This window comes from Lipophrys pholis, assembly GCF_963383615.2.
Source record: "Lipophrys pholis genome assembly, chromosome: 1".
In the NCBI taxonomy this organism is placed as follows: Eukaryota; Metazoa; Chordata; class Actinopteri; order Blenniiformes; family Blenniidae; genus Lipophrys; species Lipophrys pholis.
In genome coordinates this window covers 38,673,358-38,699,185 of record NC_137635.1, presented here as the reverse complement: position 1 = coordinate 38,699,185, position 25,828 = coordinate 38,673,358, and the positions used below count along the sequence as shown (strand labels likewise).

Sequence of the window (25,828 nt, the reverse complement as noted above, 5' to 3'; positions counted from 1 at the left end):
AAAAGCCTCCAGTGGCTAAATGCTTGATGTTGAGCCTATTTGGTGTGAGCGTGAGGGAAACCACATGTTGTGGGGGATTCCTAAACTCATCTGTCATCTTCTCACAATGGTGCTCATGTTTATCTCAAATAAACATGCTGCAGTAATAACACCCTCACACCAAGCAGCAACATATCAGTTGGTGAGCAGCAGAAAGGGAAAGTTTCACTTCACTCTTTTTAGCTGAACATGAAAGTCTGGAAGTTTTGGGCGCCTGAACCATTTTGTAGACACTTTCGTTCTGTTTGTGGTCAACGATTGGTTCATGGAGAAATAGGCAGGAGGAAGTGAATACCAAGACTGCTCACAAAAGGAATCACTAAAGTTTGTGACATCGAGATCAATTATAATGGAGACACAGGGACTTTAAGAATCGAGACAACAATCAAACCCATAAGTGATCAAAACAAAGAACACTTGTGTCTTTCTTTAAGATTTAGACCTCTTGGGGAAAATAGTATTTTGATTTGTATATTTTCACCTTGATTCTATGTGTTAGGATGCAGAAGATTTCTTCTCATGTCAGAGTAAATATTGATATGGATATACCCTTTGTTGTATTTTGTTTTCAACATCTGATTTTTCATGAAGTTAGGTGAATCGTTATCAGTTTTATAGGTTCAACACAATTTTAACATGACCTGTTATCACATAATGGAATACAACGGTATGTGTATAAAGTGACAAACATACACAAATATTCTTAAAGTGTAATCAAGGCCATCTTAAGTGTAGTCTGGGCTTCCTGTTGAAGTCAAGTTTGTACAATGCAATGCAAAGATAGGTGACAACTTAACAGAATGACTTGACTTCACTCTACTTCTGTTCATTGAATTTCAGATTATTGCCATGGAAGATCTGCCCCAGTTGACATACAAACACATCTCTGATTATTAGAAGTAAAAACTCACATTGTATGTACATCTCCATTTTTAAAGGACTCAAATTATAAAAAAAAAAAAACAACAAAACAACAACATACATTTAAGGAGACATGATTTCAATTTAGAAGAGCCAACTGCAACTCTAATATAAAACATAAAACTCATTTTTGTACTGTAGTTTGAGACCTTTCTTTGTGACCTTTGTGACCATAATACATTCATTATATAAAAAAAGAAAAGGACTTTATAAGCCAAGTACTGAAAAAGCTGAAGCATTAGCTTAATAATTGAGATCAACATTGACATTTTAATTATCAAAACTGAATCAAACCACAGAGCAGTTTATGTCACTTCAAAAAGACCCTTTTCTATTTGAGCATTTCAGTTATAGAGGAATTAAAACAGCAAACACAATCTACCTACTGACAGGAGATGTGGTTGGTTACAGTATAATCAAGTATTAATTAAAATGAGTCAAGACACAAGCTGTACAAAACAATCGTCTGAATCTGCCTGTATTGTCACAATGTGAACTATTAGATCATTCAAAATATTTGACCTGATAACTGAATTGGGTTAAAACAACATTTGTGGCCCACCAAGTCAATGAAGTGTCACGATACAGGCAGATGAACCAACCACACAACCCAGGAAGCAGACAAAGGGTTAGACAGATTATTTCATAGTCAAGTAGACAGAGGTTAATATACATACCATCAGTCTGCATTCAACAAAACAGACTGAAGTGTTCCAGACACTCCAGGTCGAGATCAGGCCTGGCATTAACACACAGGCTATGTGACAGACGTGGATACTAAAAGGTTGACAGGCAAACTAAACACACGCTGTAGAGCGATGAACTAGCCAATGACCACACTGTCGACTGTACTGTACATGCACACAGGGAGTGGAAGCTGACACGGAACATGTCAAATTTTCAAGGGTGAGGGAGCATAGAGGAGGACATGAGATGAAGTCAGACAAGCACCAACATGAATGAGCACAAGCATGAAACATAAACACGTAAACATCCATTTTATATCTCGACATCATATCCAGGGAAATTCTATTCCAACACAACTGAGTAAAAAAAACTTACCATTCCTATGTCATACAAGCACGTGCATGCTCCTGTAATAGTTAATTGAAGGAAGTCTAATGAAATTACATCAAATTATATCAAATTGAATTAGATTAAATATACTCACAGCACACACAAATAATGTGAAGACATCCTTGTGTTATTGGTGTGCACAGAAGGGTAATTTCTCTCTCCCTCCCTCTCTCTCCCTCTCTCTCTCTCTCTCTCTCTCTCTCTCTCTCTCTCTCTCTCGCTCTCTCTCTCTCTCTCTCTCTCTCACACACACACACACACACACACAGAAAGAGTGAGAAAGAGAGAGCAAGAGTGAAATCAAAATAATAATAATGCATTGGTTTATACAGCGATTTTCTGGACACTCAAAGAGGCTTTACATTGCATTATTCATTCACTCCATACTGCATGGTGGTAAACTACAGATGTTGCCACAGCTGCCCTGGGGCAGGCTGACGGAAGTGAGGCTGCCAATCTACCCCTCCGACCATCACCAACCGCTCACTCTCACACTGCATTCACCCAGGCACTTTGGGGTTCAATGTCTTGCCCAAGGACACTTCAGCATGTGGGCAGGTAGAGATGGGAATCGAACCTGCAACCTTACGTTTGGGAGACAACCGCTCTACCAACCGAACCATGCCGCCCAAAATGAATAATTCCACTTTTTCTTTATTACCATATAAAAATGATTGATTTATACATTTGTTATTATGCCATATACTTCATGTCTTAGAGCATAATACAAAGTATTTCAGCATGAAAACACGTATTTTTAATGCATGAAAATTTGTGGAGGTGATTATTGTAGGTTTGACTACACCTACCTAGTAGAAATGCATGGGGCGGAAACAAAAAGTAGTTAAAAACTACTACATCCACTGTTCTGTTGGAAATATTGCATTGCAAGGTTGACTGACCTGTTGATGGTGAAAATCAAAACAATTCTTATTATCCATTTGTCCATCCCATATACTAGCTTGAGCTAATCTTAAAGTTGCGAGTTGCTGGAGTCCACCCATTGGGTAAAATGTATGCAAGCAAAGACACATCACACATATCTAAAGTTGCCTATAGGTCAGGACCAAGGCAGGAGTCCTGAAAGTAAGTCCAGAAACGCACAGATAGAACATGCAAACTCCATATAGAAGTGTCCTTGTTGTGGACTGTGGTGCTAATGGGTGGTAGAGTTGAGTCTCTGTGGTGTCCAGTCTCTCTTCGCTTTTTGAACAATTGCTAAAGGTGGTGGCGTTAGGTGGCAACCATGCACTGTAGGACAGGACCTATGGGACAGTGGAGGCTTTAGGTGTCTTTAGGTCAATCCTTGAAGATTATGTGTAAAAGCAGAGTACACCCTGGACAGGTCACATGTCCAGACGTTTACACACGTACTGGACACGGACAATGTAGCGTCACTGTGGGAGGAGTCTGGAGTACTCAGACAAACCTAAATTCAAACTCCACACAGACTTGAACCCTAATGACTGACTTGAGTGATCCTATACTATAAATTGACAGAGCAGTTTAGGTGTGCATCATGTGCTCAATGCGATTTACACTCAATGCCCTGCTTGATGCAGCCTTACCTGTTGGGCTGATCAGGACTTTGTTCAGAGACCCACAGTGGTGATTCGTCAGCATGGGATTTTCCGCACGTCTTTAAAGCGATGGGTGCACGCTTTTTAGCACTTGTAAGTAGTGTGCAATGCTGTTTGACACAACTTGGGAGTGTCTCTCACATGTCTTGTCACCTTCATGTGTGAGTTTTGTTAATCATTGCGAAAACAGTTCAAATGGAAACGTTTCACAAAAGGCTCAGCCTCAAAACTTAATTGAAAAATTTGTTATTTACAGGTTTACATTCAAAGTTTTCCAATACTCCAAAAAGTCCATTTATGGTCAGAATTTAGGTAAAGATGAAGCAACATTCTGCTTGAGTGTAATGTGCATGTGAGTAATGTGATGTACAGCAGGGGGAGGCAATGCTCCTGTTGAACATGATTGTGCTGCTGTGTGAGTCTGTGTGTGTGTAGGTAAAAAAAGGGCAGTTTACCAGTATTATCATCAGCATTGTAAAGATGATCAGGTAAAAGTGTTTTAGATTTAGGTGAACAAAAGCTTGGTTTATTCTCTCACTCTCAATGTAAGCATGTGTTTAAGTTTCTCAAAATACCCCTTTATGATTACAGTCAATAATCTTGTCACAAACTATGATAAACAGCAAACGTGAGGCTGATGAACAAACACAACACAATGATTTCACTCCAAAGGGTGGACATTCTGTCCAATTAGTAATTTATGAGATTGTTACCACAGTATTTCAGCTGCTGTCAGCAGTCTGTTATTTTCAGCTAACAGTTTTTTTTACAGGAAATCTTCTGCTTTCAGTTCTTTTGAACCATTCCATGATTTCAATAAAAGGGAACTGCACTATTGCGACTCTGAGATGTAGAAGATAACAGTCAAGCTCCAGACCTTGACCCACAGAGCTGTGCCCTTACATGGTAAGATATGTGTTTGTTATGTACCTAAACCTTAACAGTTTGTTTTACTTGGAGTACGTTCGATACGTTTTTTTAATTCCTAGAACGAGTTTTTTATTCTAATCTTGTTTAGCCTATTTATTTTTTAGGTCTAAAACCCAGTTATGAATTGAAAGTTATCATGATGTCAGTTCTTTATCTTTTTCATTTGTTTATCTATTCATTTATTAATTTATTTTCTAAAATTACCATAAAAACATGACTAAATTATGTGTGATCTTCCTGACTTTAGCAACTGAAATACATTTTGCCATCTTTAACAAATTGTGACACCGTGGTCTGGGCTGCATTCAGTTTATTTACTTTTCTTTATCAATTGCAGATGATGATTGTGAATAACACTTGTGTCCTGGGAAACAGCACCGACGCCTGTCTGGACCCCGGTTCCCCCGCAGGTCTCGCTGCGGGCCTCACACTGTTCTTCCTGCTCCTTGTGATCATAACTGCTGTGGTTCTTTACAAATACTCCTCTAAAATCAGAACTGTGGTGCAGTTTGATCAGAGAAGCCAGGAGAAGAAGGAGGACTGTGCTGATACCGGACGAGTCGATCCTCAACATTACACTGGTCTGATCAGAGAGCAGCCCACACCACAAACGCCAATCTATGAAAACCTGACAGCTCTGAAAGCGGGACACAACAGGCCTGCTGCAAAGCAACACAGGTACATGAAATAAATATTCAATGTTTCTATCAAATTGTGGTATTTTAGAACAACTTTGAGGAACTGTTGAGTCTCGTTTGTCATTTTGGGAATTTACAAAACGGAAACAGGTGAAGAAATGCTGCGTGTGTCGCCAATTTCCCCTTTTTGCACAATCTTTTTGCAGTATATGCACATAATCTGTGTCCCGTCCTGAAGTTATCTATTTTTCTGTCACCGAGCACAATTTCAGGTGAAATAATTACTTGTTGTTTTCGTTTTATCTATGAAAGAATAGAAACCGGCAAAAGGAAATCTACACAGTTTAATATCTGTCTAATATCAGCGTTGACTGGAACAATATTTGGTGTGTTTATTGTTTCTCCAAGGTTACCAGCTGAACCCGAGGAGGATTTGTACCTGCAGTGTGACTCAGTAAATGTGGGAATATACACCAATGACCAAGGAAATAACTCCGTTCTCCCAGACTCCCAGGAAGAAGACGTATACATTATGCCAGATGCATGATAAGACACATGCGTCACTGTCTGATCATTTCAGTGCATTGTCTCTGTACGTGGAGCTACGTAAACTGCTTTATGCTAGAGGAGTGTTTAGATGAGAGTAGTTACGTGACTGTAGCTTTTTCTCAAACAGACTGACTGTAAACGGTGTTCAATGTATGCATTCACTGCATATTTGGTGTCTTTTATAACTGTCTGTCATCCTCAAAATTAAGGATGTTCTTACATTTTTACTGTCGTCACTAATTTTCTGTGTTTGTGGGGAAAAAAAGTATTTCAACTCTCTTTAAATGTTTTTAACATATTTCTGCTGCTCTGGCATGGGTGGATTGAACATGCTGTACAAAACGAAAGCTAATATTTCAACAGGCAACAAAGTTATTCAGTGTGTTTATGATTGTTTTCAGGTGTTGCCTTGATATACAGTATCTGTAATTGCTCACAATAAATCACTTTTATTTATTTCCTTTGTAAATAATTGTATACAGTAGCCATGTCAGCTCCTGCATCAAAAGTATTGCTAGTACATTTTCAAGTCTTGCTCGTACATTTAATCACATTGCGTTTCAAAAATATCTGAACTTACAACCCAAGAATGGGAGAATGAATCTGATTATAGAAATGTATTCCAAAATTACAGGGCAACTTGTGAGGCCTTCTGCAGACATCATGTTAGAAGGTAGAAGTTTTACGTCTTTAACTGTGAGATCACAAAGCCTTTTACCTTCCCTGCCCCTGGAGGCCTCTGTGGTCTGCTGCATAACTTCACTATATGAATTATTCTCAGCATTTGAAATGATCTGTGCTATTTTCAAATCTAACTAAATGTGTCATCCAAAATATTTTAGTTGGAAAGGGTTTTTCCCTCTGGTTCAGGCCTTCTATATTTTAAGTATAGAGGTGAGACGTGAGCGACATTGCTGTATCATTCTCCATATATTGTTAGCCATTTGCTTTGTGAATGATTAAGATGTTACTTTGCACTCTATTAATGTTTACTTTGCTGCTTTTGGTAGAAATGAGTATAGCAAGATTACTATTTGACACATAAAAAAACCCCACTTATCAAAGTGTATTACTTTTGTAACATGAAAGCAACAGCAGAGACACAAAACTGCTGTCTCTCTCTGTCCTGCTCACTGTTTTTACATGGCCCCCAATCCACTGAATCTGTGATATATTGGCAGCCAGAATTTTTTTTTGAAACGCTGTATACTGGTAGTTTCAGTTGTTTTATTGTTGGTTCGTATCTGAATTGAGTAACAAATCCATTCAAGAACTGCTAACATCAAGATAATAGAGTCTCTTTTTCACAACAAGCTAAAGCAACTTCAGCTGGACGTTATGAGAGAAGTGACCATCAGACTGAGCAACACTGACAGCCAGTGTGTAACAGCAACACTCCAGCAATACTAAAGTATCCAAATCATTCATACTGTTAGCTCAAGAGTGTCTGTGACTGTCTCAGTTTGCCCTGTGACTGACTGGTGGTCTGCCCCTGCCTTCACCCATGCTGAACAGGGACTGTCTCCAGCATCACGAGACCCTGCTATAAAAGATGGATGGATCATGGATACGGAGGATGTCTTGAGCTATTGGGGGGGGGGGTCACAGGATGAACGTCAACATTTGCTGTAAGAAAAGTGTTATCTAGATCCATAGCTTTGGTTAATTACCTTTTAATTCACCTAAATATGTATTTAGTGAGGTCACTCAGTATACCTCACAATTTAATATACCCATTTTATTAATTGCATAAAAACATATACTCTTGTTAAATGTCATCTAGTATTTCAAGGATTCATAAAGGTTTGAGATGTTTATGTCACATTATCGTTGAACTATGATATTTTTAGTGGCGTTTCATCAGATCTCCCAGTCACAGTATCTCAGCCATGGTAATGTGTTGTTTTCACTGCAAACCTTGAGCGGCAAACTTTTGAAATTCCGCCACTCATCTCCTTTGCAACATGAAGTATTTTCTTGCCTTCTATGAAATACTTCACATCCTTTTTAATGACTATCAGCCTTCAAAATCAAATATTATACACAAGCTTTGATTGCCCAACTTTAAAATGCATTTACAACATCTTCAATGATAACAACTGATAACAGTCAGACAGGATTTACAGCTTTTCACTTGTTATATTTTCAGGGACAATCTGTCACATCAAACCAATAACTGTATCTGTAAGGTCAATCCTAAAGTTCCAGTCAAGGCCACAGAATCATATCTTTACACACGAATGCCTCCCAGACACACCTTGACCTTAAGGCCCTGAAATAGTAGTTAGTATTTCTGTAAAGTGAAGGCCAACCATGCAAACATGTAAAAAGTTATGTTTTTATTATGAAATGTACATCGAAATATGAATGCAGCAGTTTAGCTGGAACAAATAAAAAACATGTACAGTGTTTTGGTATTTGTGTGATTGTTGAAATGAGTAGGCAGCATACAAAATAATTCTACCTCATAAAAACAACGCAGTTCAAAACAATTAAACAGTACTAAAATATGCTGTAACATAACTAAACAATAATGTAACTCAAATAAAGCCATAAATAAACTTAAAATAAATAAATGCATTTAAAAACAATGAGGAGTCGGGTTGTTTCTTCAAAGCAGTGTTCATCATAACTAATTTCAATTGATCTTAATTTAATCAACAATTAAAAAATAATGAATCAGTCAAGTTTTAACGTGACAGTTTTTTTTGTTGACCATGCACTCCCAAAAGTTAAAAATATAGCATCTGAACATCCAGAATCACCTGCATTTTTCAGGCGCAATGACATTTAGTGACAATGAAGTCACTGAAAGGGGTCAGCTTGAGTTTTCCCCGGCTGTCATAGTGCATGATGACCATGGGCTCGTAGGCTGCCGGCACGCAGCAGGGTCGAGGAGTCCCTCCTCTGGTGATCTGATGCAGTCGAGACTTCACCTGCGTGTGCATGCTGGCCGGCTTGTAGTTGTGGGGGCATGAGCCATCACAATAATGCATGGTGTATTCTTCTGGGGCCACTACCCAGTCTGCCCAGCCAATGTCTTTGAAGGAGACGGTGACTGACTTCCTGCAGCACCATCCTCGCTCGTCGCAGTCTTCGACCTTGTTGGAGCGACGCAGCCTCGTCTGCTGCGGAGGCCTTTCCTGCTTGAGGATTAACTCCAAAGAAATTTTTGCATTTGTGTTGAAGGTGTCTTTATTGACCTCAACAATCCCCAGATCAACAACTAAAGACGGGCCCTCAGTCCTCAGCCATGTGTCCACAGTAGAGGTGATGTCCAGTAGCACATCCTGAGAGCTGGAGTCATTGGGCTGGCTCACAGAATCTTCTTTCTTCAAGGCTGCAAAGACCATTTTCCTTATCCGACTGACTTTAACTTTGACCTCCAGCTTCACTTCAGGTTGCAATAAAGAGAGTTTATCTAAACTCTGACTTGAAATCTTCAGTTCTGCCTGAGCCAGCCTGTGTTCACTCTGGATATTTGGATTCCTTTTGAAAACAGCCCTGTACCGGTGCATGCGCTGACCTGACCGTGGGTGTTGTCTCCTATGAAGCACTGGTAGTTGCTCCACTAAAAAGAAGAAAAACAATGGAAAGCAATGTGAGAAGCAAAGTTGGCAACATTATGTAGGGTGATTATTTTAATAGGTTTACCTATGGCCACAGTAAAGAACAGTGAAGAGACAGAGGGATGGTAGACGCACACTTCTAAAGTCTAAACATACACAAACCATCAAAGGTATGATAGTTTTTTTGTCTTAATCTGCATAGGTAAGCTCACAAATGTTTTCCTTCTTCCACACAAAGTTTGCAATATGAAATTTGACGTTAGTGAATTATAAGTGACTAAAATAGGCTTCCCTGTGGTATATCTGCTTAAAATCCCTCACCTGTTCCTGGAAAGAGTACAGTGGACTTGGAGGATTGCCTGGTTTCACTGGAATTTCCTCTCATCTTTCTCATTTGTTCCCAGTAGAGTTGATACATCTTCCTCAATTCCTCTTCTGAAGCCTTTTGTGTTGGCCTGGGCTCCTTGTCCATACCAAGAGAGCTGAGGATCCCCGTCTTCACTGCCTCCAAGAGCAGGTTCCTCTGGTTGTTCACACGATCCACTTCAGGAGTGTCTTCATAGGGCACGTGGAGCTGGCTGTCCCCTGAGGTGGAGTTGAGGAGCAGCAGCATGCTGGAGATGAGTTGGAGTAATGAGTGTGATCTGAGCATGATGAGGCTGACAGGCAGGTTTTCTTTCTAAGTACACACTGGACAGGGTTTGCCCTTGTTGTGAACAAAATTCTTCACATGCTTTTATTTATAGAGCTTCTGTGTGTTGCCACACCCCTGGTTGGTCAGGTGATGTCATGCCCTCCACCTCTGGCTCCGCCTAGTGGCAACCCTTCTTCCCCTTTTTTCCTCTCCTCCTCTCTCCTTTCATTTTTCCCTAAGTGGGTGCATGTTGTCTGGTGTGGACAGGAGCAGTGAATCAGCTGATTACTTAGCGAGTTTATTAAAGGGCCCAGGTAGGGATTGAGGAGCTGCGGTTGATATTGAAGAAGTAAGATGGGATATGTGCATCACATTCTGATTTTGCTAACAAGATGAAGATCCTTAACAGGTGCTTTATCATCCTGTTAATGGCAGGGAGCTGAAACCGGCTCACCACCTTGAAGCAAGGAACCAAGATTATGGCAGACAGAGTTCTGCACCCTTGTTACTGAGAGTAAATAGAACAATGCAGCCCTTCAAGGCATCTTCTACAAGGGTCTGAACGAAGCAATAAAGGATGAATTGGCCACATGGGATGACGTTGCCAACCTGGATGCCCTCCTTGTTTTGGCCGTCCGTCTGGATAATCGGCTCTGGGAATGTAGGTAAGAACAGAGTTAGTGACCCTATCCGGCGGCACCCGGTGATTTACCAGCCTTCTGAATCCGAACCCAAGGCAAAGCAGATGGGTCAAGTACAAATCACACCACAAGAAAGATAATGCAGAGCCATCAACACCTGACTCTACTGTGGGGAAACTATTACATCATAATCTGCCCCACGTGACGATCAGAAGAGGAATTTGGGGGAGCCGAACCATGACCTCCTTTCCCCAACAACTCCAGCTGGCGGCCTCGCTCTGCTGGCAAACTCAGCCTCTTCCAGTCAACATCTTGATTGATTCGGCGGCCAAGGAAAATGTTTTGGATAACCAACTAACTGAACCGCTCCACTGACTGAGCCTCTCAAATCTCCTCTCGAAGCACAATCCTTGAATGGTCACCCAATGGCCTAAGTATTGTTCCGATCCATCCCTGTAAATCTGGTCTTGGCAGACAATCACCATGAGAGCTCATATTTCACATAAATGACTACTGAAATTCACTGGTAGTCCTTGGTTATCCATTGATTGACTGGAATAAAGATAAAGTAAAGTCCTGGATCTCAAAGTGTCATGCCAGATTCCTCCGATCCGCCTTGACCCCAGCAACCTCCAATCCTCAGACCACAACTTATTCACATCAACCCATTCAGAGTCTCATAACATCACACCTGTGTTCAGTATAGACAATGCTCTGTCTCTTTCCCGCAATCGTTCATACGACTGTGCAACAGACTCCGCCCTGGTACAACATAGCTAAACCCAAAAAGTCTGCCCTGGAGACCTACATCAGAAAGACCACTAGCTGCCAGTATTATCAGGCCATCCTCCAAGATGTGATAAATTGGTTTGTGTTTGTTTGTCTTGACAACATCCACATTTACTCCCAGAACCCCAAAGAACACACTCTGCACGTCTGCTAACTTCTCAAGAACCGTCTGTTTGTCATGGCAGAAAAATGTGAATTCTTCACCAGAATTACATCCTTCCTCAGCTACATTTTCTCCTGCAGGGAGACCAGAATGGATCCCCAGAAGCGGAACCAGAAATAACTGCAGTGATTTTTAGGATTTTCTACCTTCTAACAAAGATCTATTTGGTACTACAGCAAGGTTGCTGCACCCCTTACTGCCCTGACCTCCACCTCGCAAACCTTCTCCTGGACCACTGAAGAAACTCAGGTTTTACAATCCTTGAAAGACTGGTTCGTGTCAGCACCAATCCTGGTTCAACTTTAAGATAAAGATGAATCTCAAGGAATGGCGATAACGGTTGGAGTGGGGTGAACAGCCTCTGTTGTTCCAAACTATGTTAGCTCACAGGTTCTCCAATGGACCCACTCTTCTCACCTGACTTGCCACTCTGGAGATGCCCATACATTTAGTGTCCTGAGTCAGCAGTTCTGGTAGAACACCACGTAGAAGGACACTAAGGCGTTGCAGCCTGCTCCATCTGTGCCCATCACAAGAGCTCGAACTAGTCCAGTTTCAGTCTGCCGCAGCCCCTCACCATCCCACAACCGCCCTGGCTCCACACTGCGGTGGACTTCGTTACGGGGTTGCCCCCCCTCCAACGGTAACACTACTATTTTAAATGTGGTAGATCATTTCTCTAAAGAACCACAATATATTGCCTCACCTCAGTTGCCCTGTGCTAAAAAGACTGCGGAAAATCTGATCTCCCAAGTTTTCAAGATGGACTACTTAGTGGATATAGTGTCGGACTGAGGACCCCAGTTTTCGTCTGAATTATGGAAGCGGTTCTGCAAGGCTCTGTGTGCCACAGTCAACATCCGGTTTCCATCCTCAGTATAATGGCCAAACAGAACGAGCCACCAGTCCTTGTAGACCCTACTGAGATGCATCACGGTGGAGAATTCCACAGCCTGGAGTACTAAGCTATCCTTTTGGAGTACGCACACCACTCATTGAATAACGAAAAAGCCTGGGCCTCCCTTATTCGGTCCGATCGGAGGATGGAGCAACAAGCGAATCGGTGACTGTAAACAGCTGTTCGTGGCTGGCTCTTCACCAGAAGCAAGTAGCAATTGGATACTGTTGCAGGCAGATGTGGAGTCTCTGACTCTGAATCGTGACAGATGAGTCATTGATTTGTTCAGCTTGGGCCATAGGTTAAAAAGTGATAACACTGTGTGGTGTCCTCTTCTATTATATGTAAACAAGATTCAGCCTGCAGCAAGAAATGAAACTAGCATGTGAATGAGCAGAATTTAGCCTTTCTTAAGAACACAGTTAGTACAGATAGTTGATATAGAAATGGAATGAAACAAACAGATTTTGGTACATTGGTGCACCTGAGATTGTTTCACCTTAATGATTGGGAGTTATGTGTAATTTAACAACATAAACCACCACAGTGCCCACTGTGAGCACCACTGAGGAGGTAAATCCTGCAATTGCATCATCCTCTTTAGGCATATGCAATCATGGGTTTGAGTTTTTTGGAGAAATAGATAACATTCAGTTTTTTTGGAACCACCACCCTGCCCTGCCTCCCCCAAAACTCTTTTTCTCTTATTATCCCCTCCAAAACTAACATGGATAGTAAATTTCTGTACTTCCTTCCAAGGTTATTTCTATTTTTGTGATAGTCAGTCAAAGTCCCAGTTTCCACTCAGTCAGAACAAGATATAGTTAATTATCTCTCCAGCTTCTCTCCTTCCTTAAGTCTCCCTAAAGAGAAAACAGTGAGTAAACATAAAAAGACAAGTTCATCTCATTCTGTAATTATGGTTATCACATCATCACACATGAAACTTGTCAGCGATGACATGGGCCAGTCAGGTTCATGGATGATGAAATCGTCAGTATTAGATTGCAGAGCAAAGTTCTTGCTATTTTCAGTGAAGCTGATGGGACAGATTAAACACAGGGCACCTGCACACAGCTGTTATCAGCAAATAACTTGAAAATGCACCCTTCTGTCACCAGATAGGGTGAATGCACTGTTGAATTACAAAGCACTTTACCCACCCTCGTACGCGGCCATCTGTGACATTGACCTTCTTCTTTCTTTCCACCACAGGCCATTGCGACTGATCCAGACACAGACTGATAAAGACTCCTTTTTGAATTATATGGATGGAAAATTTTTACTCTCTGCATCAGCAAAACGGTTAGGGATTGTAAAAACCCTATCGGTGGTTCAATAACATTAATTGCTAAAATCTAAATCATAAAACAGTAATTTAAAAGAAAATATGACAGCACAGCTATAAAAAGTCTAAATGACATGTCGCTTCTTAACATGTCTGCTTCTTTGTCTAAATTTTCTCAGATATGACAACATTGATAACTTATCTATACATGAATCTGAGAAAGGAACATCACTCTTTGAACTGTGATGAAGGGCTACAAAAGGTCACACATTCAACAGATTGGAAAACAGTGTCAGAGCATTTAAAAATATCAGTTCACTGGCTGCAAAAGTGTATAGACCTTCACTGAATTGGAGTTGGAAGGTATGCTAAGGTGTTAAGAAGTTGCTGTCCAAGTGTTGCATAGTGGCAGAGAGAAATGTTTCACCAGTGTGGAGTGTGTGAATCTCTGAGCAGTGAGTCACTGAGGTGATGAAACAGTCATGTGCTTTGCCAGGTGAACCTTTGTGATCTCGAAGTGTGTGAAAGGTGTAAAATGACTCACACAAACTGACGCTGTTGTTTAAGCTGTCATAAGACTCTCACTCTCTTCACTGTCTCTTCCTTCTCCTCTTTTTCTTTTTTTGTCTCTCCATGCATGACATTAGCACAGAGGACAAACCTCCACTCTCAAATTGTTTTGTCATCATGACTGAGCAAAGTTTCCAAGTACAGAGAGTGAATTGCATCATACAGGATTCTCAACATGTGGCTTTTGGCCGATGTGCAGTGTAACCTAAGAGCAGAACATAAAAATCATAAATTAGAAATAAAGTCTGTTTGTTTGGACATGGGGGAGAGTGAAAGGTGAGCGGATGAAGAAGGCTGGGAAAAACTTCGGTATGATGAGCAAGGGACATCCAATGTCCATCTTCTGTACCGATTTATACAAATTGGAGCCACAGCTGACCCCAACTGACTGTATGCAAAATCAAAATGCATACTGGAAAGATGAAACACTAGCAATCACAAACATTCCCAACTTTGACTAATTTCAGTCACCAATTCACCTCAAACACATGTTTCTGGACGGTGAGCAGAAAGTAGAGCACCCAGAGAAAATCTCTTAATACACTGAGAGAACAATTTAAACACAACACGAGCTGAAGTGGAGCTGGAGTACTGATTACAATGGAGTTTGTGGCCACAGGTCGGGAGTGGAGACATCAAACAACAGCTCATCCCACAATGGCTGCGGTTACAATCATAGACAGGTCTGATAGATGTGCTGCATGCTTGAGCTGATTGCTTGCGGCTATGGGTGATGATTCAGGAATTAAGGAGGGGTGCCACGCCCCCACCTACGCCAGTACACACAAACATGCAAGCGGTTGCATCTAAAGGGGCATATGCAGATATTTATGTCACAATTTGTGGCGTGGTGTTTTTTTCTGATTGGCTATCATGGCTTTATGTTTCGCGCATGCTCATAGCAGCTCTGAACCAGGTGTATATGCGCTTTGTGTAAATGAAGATTTCTTTTTAAACGCAGAGGGGGAAATATCCGTTTTTGTAAAAACCTGGGTATGTGTGAACAGGGCCACAGTGACCTTCAATGTGATACCATCAGGACTATTCTATGTCTCCGTTCATTATTGGAAGTCACTGTGTGTTCAAGGTCAAGGTCAAGGTGACTTTATTGGTACCTGTAGGTAGATTCTTTCTGCAGTAGCAGGAGAAAGCATCTGACAATTCACACGGACACATTTAAAAACAGGACAATAAAAGCTGCACAGAGCACAGACATGGAAGAAATACATGTCAGAACTCCATTACTTGAGTAAACACATCCACTGTACACTCATTGAGGTTATGTAAAATACATTTAAAACAATTAAAAACAGACGTGCATGCGCCCATTCATCATAATGTTCACACGTCATAATCATACTGATTCATTGAATTGGTTTGATTTGGAGGATTGTTGTGGACATGCCTCAGCTTTCTGTGAGCAGGGAATATTAGACATTTTTCAACCTAATGTTCAATCCAACTTTTTATAATAAAAATGTTGCTAGATGATTTATAACTCAATTACTGTTAATGTTACAGATACAAAGCAGAATTATTGTATTGCTTAATTCAGACATTAGCACCCTGGATGAATATCATATCATATCATATCATATCATATCATATCATATCATATCATATCATATCATATCATATCATATCATATCATAAAAGAAGTATAATCTCAAAGGACAGCCTCAATCATTTCTGAGCTATATAGACATACTGACTGTGCAGTGGTTTAAGTATTTGAGTGTAGGGCACTTGGTTGAAAACCCAGGCAGGACAATCATCCGGCGCAGAAACTCACCAAGTTTTGTAGTGAAAGTGACAGTGACCTGCTGTCATTGTGAATTTATGTTATAGACTACATTGTATGATATTTTATTGTGTAAGAGTGACAACAATCTGTCCACAGACTATGAATGAAAATTTGCTTCACAGCAAAGTCTGGCTGCTCCTAAATACTGATTATGACACTATAAACAATTTCATGTCTTTGAATTTTCTCCTCATTTCTCCTTTTATACATAAATTGTAATATCTGCAGAGTCATGGCCAGAGCCAGTTCTTAGCAGCTGTTTCAGGCCCCACGGCCACCAGGGGGCCCCCAGATAAAAGCAAGTTTCAGTCACATTTGTTTGTGCTTGCGTCAGTCTCCACCATGCTTGGCACGGACAGCAGAGTGGGATTCTAAATCTCAAATTTCCATTGATATCCGCAGAGAAAATTAAAGTGATTAGGCTGAACAAAGCTATTTGTTTTAATGTAAAACTATATTTTGTAAGTGCAATTTCCCTATATATTTTCCAATTAAATTTTTTTCTTCATTGCATTTTATACTTTCTTAACTCAGTTCTTCTTCATATTTTAAATAAGAACTTTAATTATTGTCTAATATAGTCTTTACCTGGCCCACTTTCATAAAAAATGATCTGTATATTTTTGTGAATTTTGCTTTTTATTGCAGTTTTTAGTATGTTTTTGACTTCAAATGGCTTGTTATAAACTATTTTATTCTCTTAGTCATTATAAATTTTTCACATTGAGATATTTGAAGCAGTCTCTGTGTCAAGCAGCTCAGGTCATTTTAAACATCCCAACACTAAGCAGAATTAATTTATAGTTAAAGATAAAGTTAATCTTTGTGTTTCACTGAGTGTGCCAGTTTGCAGATTATTCCCCTTCATATTAATAGAATCCAATGCTTCAAAACTACACTGTCTGGTTTAGTTCATTTATAATTGTCCATTTATGGGAAAGCAGTGCCCTGAAACTCATCCAGTTTAGATGTGCAGGTCTGGCCTTCATCAAGAGAGGCTGTAATCTTCCTCAGAGGCCTCTCATAAGAAAAGGGACTGCAGTGCAAGTAAACACAGTGCACTAGAACATGGCGCCCTCTGGTGAAGCTAAAGCTGCAGTACAAATGTAATCATCAAAATGCTCCCTGAGTTGCATCAGAGGACATTCAGCACGAATGTAACCCTCAAATAGTGACAAACTGAAGGGTTCCGGTAGAAGGTGGGATGAGTTTCAAAGCCCACTTTTTCCGATGTCATGTAGTGCAAAATACATTAAAACACCTAATGTATCGATTTTCTCTTTGAATTTCGATGTGTCTAAAGATCCAACTAATTATTTATCCCTGTGCTTGATTTGACAAATATCTGAAACCTTAGCCCACAGGGTGTCTCTTGAGACTGACGTTGGCATGAGCCTGAAGCTTCTTGATACACGGGCTTTCTGAAGCGTGTTTTCACAAATCCACCACATATTTGATACTCAAGGTTGTTGGCTTTCACCGCTGCATCGCTGATCTCTAGACTCCTGTGTCAGTACTTTGTTCTGTTTCTTACAGAAACAGTGCGACTTCCAGGTGAAGACATTAGAAACAGCAATTATTTTCTCAATTCAATTTTATGTTTTTACAATCCCAAGGCCAAGACTACATTATCTACTGGAGTCAGTTCTTGATTGTGGGCCATATGTTTAACATAGTTGTTTATTGGTGGTTCATTTACTTCCATATATTCCATCACAAAAGACCCTCAAGAAAGAACAACAGCTAAAGAAGCGATGACACGCATCATAGGTCATTATAAACTCCTCTCTTGTGGAACCAGCTCCCAGTTTCAGTTAGGGAGGATAACACTACTTTCATGATCAGGTTGAAAACTTTATTTCTTCAAGCTTATAGTTCATAAATAGACCTTCTTTAATGCCCTAGGTTATCTCACTCTCTGTTCATTTATACATTTGTTCTCTTATCATTGCTCACTCCTCGCTGTCCGTACCTTCCTGCAGGACCTCTGACAGCGCAACTGGATCTGAGCCTCCCGCACATTAAATCCATAGTGATATGATTTGTCTGCTGTCTGATCTCAACTTGTTTGTTTCATTGTTGCACTCTGCGTCCGCACAATCTTTTTCTCTGTTGCTACCCTCTGACACCATAGTTGCAAAATGGATGTAGAAGTGGCAGGAGAGGGCTGAGCTGTAATCAGTTCTGTATAAATAAAACTGGATTCAAATGACTGGATAGAGAAAACTCTATGTATAGGTCTCTTAAAGAGAACTCAAACATGTAAGCTTGAGATGTGTGGTAAAAGAGAGAAACTACAAAGGATGATGAAAATAGTGCAGTGAAAGGAGGAAGAGATGACTTTCATGCCTGACTGCTTCCACTAATGAGCTCGGACCATTTGAAGATGACCTCTGCTGGACCACATGGGGAGAACAATGAAAGGACACACGCAGACTTTAGACATCACTATTTTCATTAGGTCCAAACACCTTCAGGAGTCATAAAAAAAGAAGAAAAAAGCTGGTATTTCTTAAAAGGAACATTGCTCCTAAAGATTTCTATGCCACCGTGTAACAATGTTGAATTCATAGAAAGGATATGTAGTTGACAAGAGGTGAGGAGTAACCAGAGGTGGAAGATTTGTACCTAAGAAGAACCAGGATAGTCCAACATTGCTCAAATTGTACTCAGTTACATGAGAAAGTACTGTTGTAAATGTAAAAAGTACTCTTTCTGAAAAACTATTCAAAGTATTAGTCATATTTCAGCCATGTTTATGTTAGGTTCAATTCAGTTTACCTTTTTACTATCGACCAAACCATAAAGTATATAAAAATGTTGCTGCAGTATTGTGCTATGTAAAGAAATGTTGGTATTTAAAACAAAATGTATATTGTTATTAGCTACAAAAATGCAGATTAAAAAGTTTGTATACAGATTACAATTGTTGTGGCTTTCAATTTAAAACTAGATTACATAGTGTAATTTGTAAATAACTATGATCAAAATTACGTACTACTGAAATACTATTGAATTATTGTAAGGTGAGTATTTATAAGTTGTTATCTTCATCCCTGGTAGTTAGTTACAGGACAGGGGAAATCAGTAATATCCCTGGACTTTGCCTTCATTAAAAGCAATTTATTGGTGAAATTAATTTGAAACAAAGGCAAGATAAATACACACAGTAAACAGAAACACCAAAGGTGATGTAAATTTGGATGCAACATTTAAATAATAATAATCATCATCATCATCATCATCATCATCATCATCATCATCATCATCATCATCATCATCATCATCATCATCATCATCATAATCATAATAATAATAGGATGGACTGTTGTTTGATTATCACTGTGATTATGCTTTGCTGCCTTTCCTGAGTGACCAGTTGTTGCTGCCAGCAGGAAGAAGTTATGAAATCACAACGAGTACGGTGTCACCATGTACCTTGGCATAACCCCCCCCCCAAAAAAGTATTTTTAAAATCCTGAAATGATTCAGAACCAGGTTCATTGGTTGTGTTTACATGGGCATATTCTGTATGTTGAAAGTCCAATTTCAACAGAAACCTTGATTTTATCATAGTTTTGAGACTCTGGAAAAACAGCCTGGAATACAGTGATCCATTCATTTTCTTTTCTCTTACTGTTTTGATCATGAATGAAGGCAGGGTACGACTTGAACAGGACCACAAATACAACCTCGACTTGAACTGGTGAAATTCTGCCGCCTGCCTGGTGTAGTGTAACATGTAAAAACCTGATCTGAAATGATCTGAGGGGGAGATAACATGGGATTAAACAGGTGCACTAATCTATACTGTGAGTGATTCCAAATCAAAGCATTTTAAACTCACTGCACAAATGTAAATGCTTTTCTACCTCAAATGAATCACACTTCTATATCCAGTACAAGAAAATAACATGAAAAACCAAAACCTATTGTAATATCATCAGTTATTTTCAACGCTAATACGATCAAATGCACGTGTTCAATTAATACATTTCATACGAACTTCACTCCTACATTGCAAAACATGATATATTCACTCATTCTGACACTGGCATGCGTTTGGATGTTTCTGATAAACAGGGAATTTCACAAGAGAACAAGGAAAGGATTCACATCCCTTTGGCTTCTGTCAAAGGACATGTGACATCACAGCACAAGAGATCCCTCATTGTTTTGTCCACAAGAAAACACATCATGGCAGCTGTGGGTGCCTGGCACGGCTCGGACTCACAACTATTCAGTCGGGGCTTTGAAACCCAATTGTTCTGCATCCTCTCTCTGATCAACTGTTATTCCAGCAGACAGACACTGTTATGTGCCACGATGAGTGACGGAGGATTAACTGCGTAGTGCACAGACCAACAGGCTGCATCTTTCACAGCATATGGAAATAAGTGGTGTGAATGCGTACGTGGGGGAGTAAGTTCAGCGAGGGCATGTTTATGTTAGTGCTCTTGCAGCACTAATGAGTGCAACACGTACGAAAGATGTACGTTTGTTTCGAGAAATCTGTGGACTAAAAAGCATAAATGTGATCGAAGGCACCCAGGAGAACCGGAAGATGAGGTATACACCTTTAATCATGGACTTGAAAAACAGCAATCTCTCACAGTAACAGTGCATATTATGAGTGGTCTGTTACATTTCTTAAATTGTATTGAAGATGTGTAAAACTTCTTTCAAGAAGAGTTAATATTACTTCAGCAGATGAATATTAACATATATAAAAATGACTTGTCAGCATGATGCCATAGCATAAAAGAGAGAAGAAGATTGACCTTTCTGAGTCGCCTGCTTGATCACTCTCAATAACCAATATCTGTGATTGTGTCTGTTTCTGGGTGTTTGCCCTGTGATAGACTGGTGACATGTCCATGTGTACCCTGCCTTCACTCGCCAGCTGTTTTGTGAAGAAATATTGACATGAAGTGTCAATTTTCTCAGTTGAAAGAACAAATTTACTGTCAAGAATAAAAATTTAAAAAAAAAAAATGATGAGAAGGGTTAAAATGGTTCTAATATTCAGACAAATTGTGACTGTGCTCAGTACACGGTGTAAATTTCTCTTCAGTAAAATCAGCAATAAATCAGCAAAGTCAGTAATTTTATGGAAATGTGTCAGGCTAATGACACACAGAAGTAAATGCACCGGAAACTACATATGACAACGATTGAAGTGTGCGTGATGAATTGCTTCCTCCTCTGCAGGATGTGAAGAGGAGGGTGTGGCCAAGGGTTCTTCTCGTTAACAGAAACAGATTATCAACTCGACCAGTCGTCAACAACAACAACAGGTGACTCAAGTGGCCTTTCCAGGTCCGCTCGTGCCGCTGGGCGGAGGAGGAAGAGGAGGAGGAGGAGGAAGAGGAGGAGGAGGATGTGCGGCGGCAGCGGAGAGGAGAGGAGAGGAGAGCTGTATCCAGGCTCCCGGGGACGGAGAGCAGTATGGGCTGGCTGACTGACTGACAGGGGATCCACCTTTAGGGGCTTTTCATTGTCTTCAGAGATGGATGAGCCGAACATCCTGAGACGTCGCGGTCTGCAGGTAACTACTCAAGCTGTCATCTGTGTTTTCGTCCAGGAAATCGGGACGATCGGGTGGTGAGGATGAGGATGAGGATGAGGATGATGGTGGTGGTGGTAGTGTTGAGCAGCAGGCGATGGTGCAAGGAATTCCTTCGGGATTTGCACTGGGTGTTGCACTTGATTTGCTGTCTGTTTTCCATCTGAAACAATTCCACATGAGCTGTTATATATTTACTCCCTTTGTTGGTCGTTTGTGAACATCACGCGCCTTGATCTCCCCATCATGCCTGGTGGCCATTCATCAGAACACACAATGAGTCCATGCAATGTCTGATTGTTGTTCTTTGTGAAATTCATGAATATAAAATCTGTGGCTCAGACCTGATCTCTGCAGTAAAGTAAGATTACTTGTGTGTTTATTTTGGAGCTTCTCTATTTTCTCTATTCTTCTCTTTTTTTCTTTCTTTGTTTTTTTGATCATCGAGACAGTCTGGTTGTCTTGGTGATGGAAGCAAAATTGGCAGAAATATTATTTTAATCTTCTCCTGGATGGCATGTTTATCACTGAATGGCATTCAACGTCAGATAATAAATAAGGCATATTTCACTGTAAATACATCAATTGAGCCGCGTTGTTTTCGTTCGGTTTGTTATGAAGGAGTTAATCTTGTTTTGTTATCAAGGACTCACCATTACTATCTGAGATGTCACCTTTGCTTATGAATTTGCGTTTATTTTCCACCTGATATTAATGGATCCTGAATTGTGTAACTCCCTGACTATGAAAACAATAGTCTAAACTTAAGCATAAGTGCATTTTCCATGCACATTTGGCACATATAGATCTGTGTGTCCCCTTCTTGTCTTAGTCACTCCCTAAAATGGATTGTCTTCAAAAGAATGGAGGACATGAAATAAGCCGACATCTCAAAATGGTTTCGTAAACAGCCTTTCTTCGTCTGACAGCGTGTCAACCTGTCTCTCACATCCTGACTGGCCATGGACGCATCAGGATTTGTATTCTCACAGTTAAATGACAATGAAGTCCCTACGTCGTGCAAAGAACTAGGCCATACTGCAGCTAATGATATTTACACTGCTTTGAATGGAAATTATATGTGTGAGAGAGAAAAATCCATCAAAAAAAACATTGCAACTTTACCTTTTTAATGATCTCGTTATGAAAGTGTTATGACAGGAAACAATTTTCATTATCCTCCCTGTTTTTTCTGAAGGATTAAATGAGAGCAGATAGATTTAGATATTAAAACACGAAGGAACCCCTCAGGCCAAATTAACAGCCATGGCTCCTTGTTCAAGGGAAGGAAATTAGATTTACATTTCAATGCAAAACAAAACCTGAAAGGATGACTTTTTTTTAGAAAATGTTATCAATTCTGTCTTTCTCATCTCTTTTATTTCAGAAGGAACTGAGTCTTCCTCGCAGAGGAAATGTGTGAGTATTATCAACTGATCTATTCTGTGCATACACCTCGTGCTGCTTTTGCACCCTTCATCCTCCACAAACCAGACCAGCCGGGTGTCAGCCACTTGTCACCTTCATCATGCACGCATGCATGTCATTGACATCAACCATTTACTTGATCTCGGTTTGAGAGGCAGGAACTTGAGTCAACTCTGAGACACAAAGCAGTCTCCCTGCTCAGACAGGTTTGTTGGAAGGATAGAAAGCTAGAGGTCTGTGTTGTTTTAAGAAATCCACTGTGCAGGGATCAATGAGTTTTCTCACATGGTATTCTTAAAATTGTATGTTCATCGAAAGATATTTGCAAATTTCCCAAATGCCTTGTTTTTATTGTGTGTCAATATTTTAGTGACCAAGTTTACTTTAAACGACTAATTACTGGCTTTGATTTTAGTTGGATTTTTAGGTTTTTTTGCCCTGTTTAGGATTCTAAGTAATCTGTTCATCATTAAATCATGTGAAGTTTTGTCGACAGGGCAGTCACACATAGAGGAAGCAGGAGAGATCAAAGAATGACATCAGTAGTTTTGGAGCTTCATTGGGACTTTTCTAGGTGATCAGTTTAAACCAGGATATCTTTCACTGTGACTGAGTGGAAACATCTGAATAACCAATCAATGGTATCAACCTTGAACCTAGTGGACAAACTTGCACTGATCCATAACACTTCATACCAGGAATATATTTGTAGTGTTTCTCATGGTACCTGCAGTTTATTCACCATTAAGCTTAATCACTGTTTTTGTGTTATATTTGTAATGTGTGAAATACAACAACAATTGATGAAGCCATTTTTTCTGCAATATCTAGCACTGGACATTTCTAGTTATTTTTTAATTATGTATAAACAAAATGAAAAATACATTTAAAAAAAGCACAGCGGTAGTTAAAAAAAACCCAAAACCCAACAACAAACAGATAGACAAACAAACAAAAACTGGAGGATAATTTCATTCAAAATAGTTGAAAAACACAAATTACCAATGAGAAATACCTTGCATAAAACATTAGAACTGGACCATTTTCACATATCGCTGTATCTTTTATAGCTGATATGCAATCACTTTATTCATCTAAATGTAGATCAGTCTTCATGTTTACCTTTTGGTATATTCATGCAGATACATTATTATCTATTGTAAACACAGAATTTATAATTTATCGTGTGCTCTTACCAGGGCCCTGTAACCTAACCCAGCTAACTATGGATGGGCGAGGGCAAGGTTCACCCCGGACAGGTCACCAGTCCATCACAGGGGCAAACACAGACAACCACATACAATTACATTCACACCTGTGGGCAGTTTAGGCTCACCAGTTAACCTCACATGCATGTTTTTGGACTGTGGGCTAAAACCGGACTGCCTGGAGGACATCCATGCCGCTCACCTTTGTATGGTGGAGTCTGTATCATCTCCAAGCTCGGGTCCTCTACCAGAGGCCTGGGTGTTTGAGGGTTCTGTGCAGTATCTTAGCTATTCCTAGAACTGTGCTCTTCTTGACTGAGGCGTCAGATGTTATTCTTGAGATCTCCTGCAGCCACTGTTCTAGTTTGAGGGTCTTTGCCCGATGTGCTACTACTACTACAGGGACCACATCAGCTTTAATCCACCACATCTGTTCCAGGTGTTCCTTCAACCCTTGGTACCTCTCAACCTTTTTGTCTTCTTTCTTTCTGATGTTATTGTCAGCTGGTACTGCCATATCTATCATTATGGGCCTCTTCTGTTTATGAACCACCACAATGTCTGGTTGGTTAGCCAGCAGCTGTTTGTCAGTCTGGAAACTGAAGTCCCACAGGATCTTAGCCTTGTTGTTCTCAATCACCTTCAGGGGATGTCCCACCGGGATTTGAGTATTTTGAGTCCGTACAGGGTACAGATGTTTCAGTACACTCTCCCAGCCACTTGGTTGTGTCTCTCTGTGTACGCTGATCATGCTTGCATCTTACACCCTGCCACTATGTGATGGACTGTCTTTGGGTCATGTTTGCACAGGTTGCACCTCGGATCTGATCTACTATGGTAGACAGTCACCTCTATAGCCCTTTGTGCTCAGTGTCTGCTCTTGTGCAGCCATGATTAATGCAGCCACGTTGTCTGTTCATCTTGGATAGTAGTACTTACTAGTCCTCTGCCTCCATCTTTTAGGTTAGTGTATAGTCTCAGGATGCTGGATATGGGGTGGAACCCTCCATGCATGTTGACATTTTTTTTGTTGTGATGTATTTGGTTGTGACTGACTTCTTTGTGGCCTCCTTGTGGTTCCCATTAGCCTGAATATCGCTTATATTGCCCTCTGGTAGGTTCATCCCTTCAGTTCTGACCATCTTGCCTCTCCTTGATACCATCCGACCACACTTGTCTGACCTGAATGACATTCTTAAGCTGCTGCTGTAGATTCTGGTGATGTGGGTAAAGGGGTCAATTGTTTGCATTTCAGTGTTCCACGCTGTTGTAGACTGTTGGTTGGGTGGATGAATGTTCAAAGAAAGGATTAGGATGGTTCGAGCTTATTCGTTAGTGATCAACATGTTGTTAAACATACAGCCTCTGAAACAGTTTATTACCTGTTTTAACACCATGAAAGCCTGTAAATGATTTGCAATGCTTAGAATCATTAAGACCTCAATGTTCCCTGACGACAAGCGTGTAACATTCAAATACATGAAAGTCCCGATGAGACCCCACCCAACGTTTTCAGTTTTTTTGTTGGGGGGTTTG

At 40.3% G+C, this 25,828-nt stretch overlaps 1 protein-coding gene and 1 long non-coding RNA gene across 2 annotated transcripts; one reads left to right on the top strand and one right to left on the bottom strand.

The window, feature by feature from the left end:
- Positions 1-4,396: 4,396 nt before the first annotated feature.
- On the top strand, positions 4,397-8,143 carry LOC308110214. The gene is made up of 3 exons (XR_013935372.1): positions 4,397-4,523; positions 4,885-5,225; positions 5,594-8,143. It is a non-coding gene; the product is annotated as an uncharacterized lncRNA (long non-coding RNA).
- gdf15 (Growth differentiation factor-15) lies at positions 7,694-10,017 on the bottom strand. Its single transcript, XM_080464113.1, has 2 exons — positions 9,625-10,017; positions 7,694-9,305 (listed from the first exon to the last, which is right to left on the bottom strand). Exons 1-2 carry the CDS (start codon positions 9,953-9,955, stop codon positions 8,509-8,511), a joined length of 1,128 nt encoding a protein of 375 aa, XP_080320239.1. The 5' UTR covers positions 9,956-10,017; the 3' UTR covers positions 7,694-8,508.
- Positions 10,018-25,828: the final 15,811 nt, after the last annotated feature.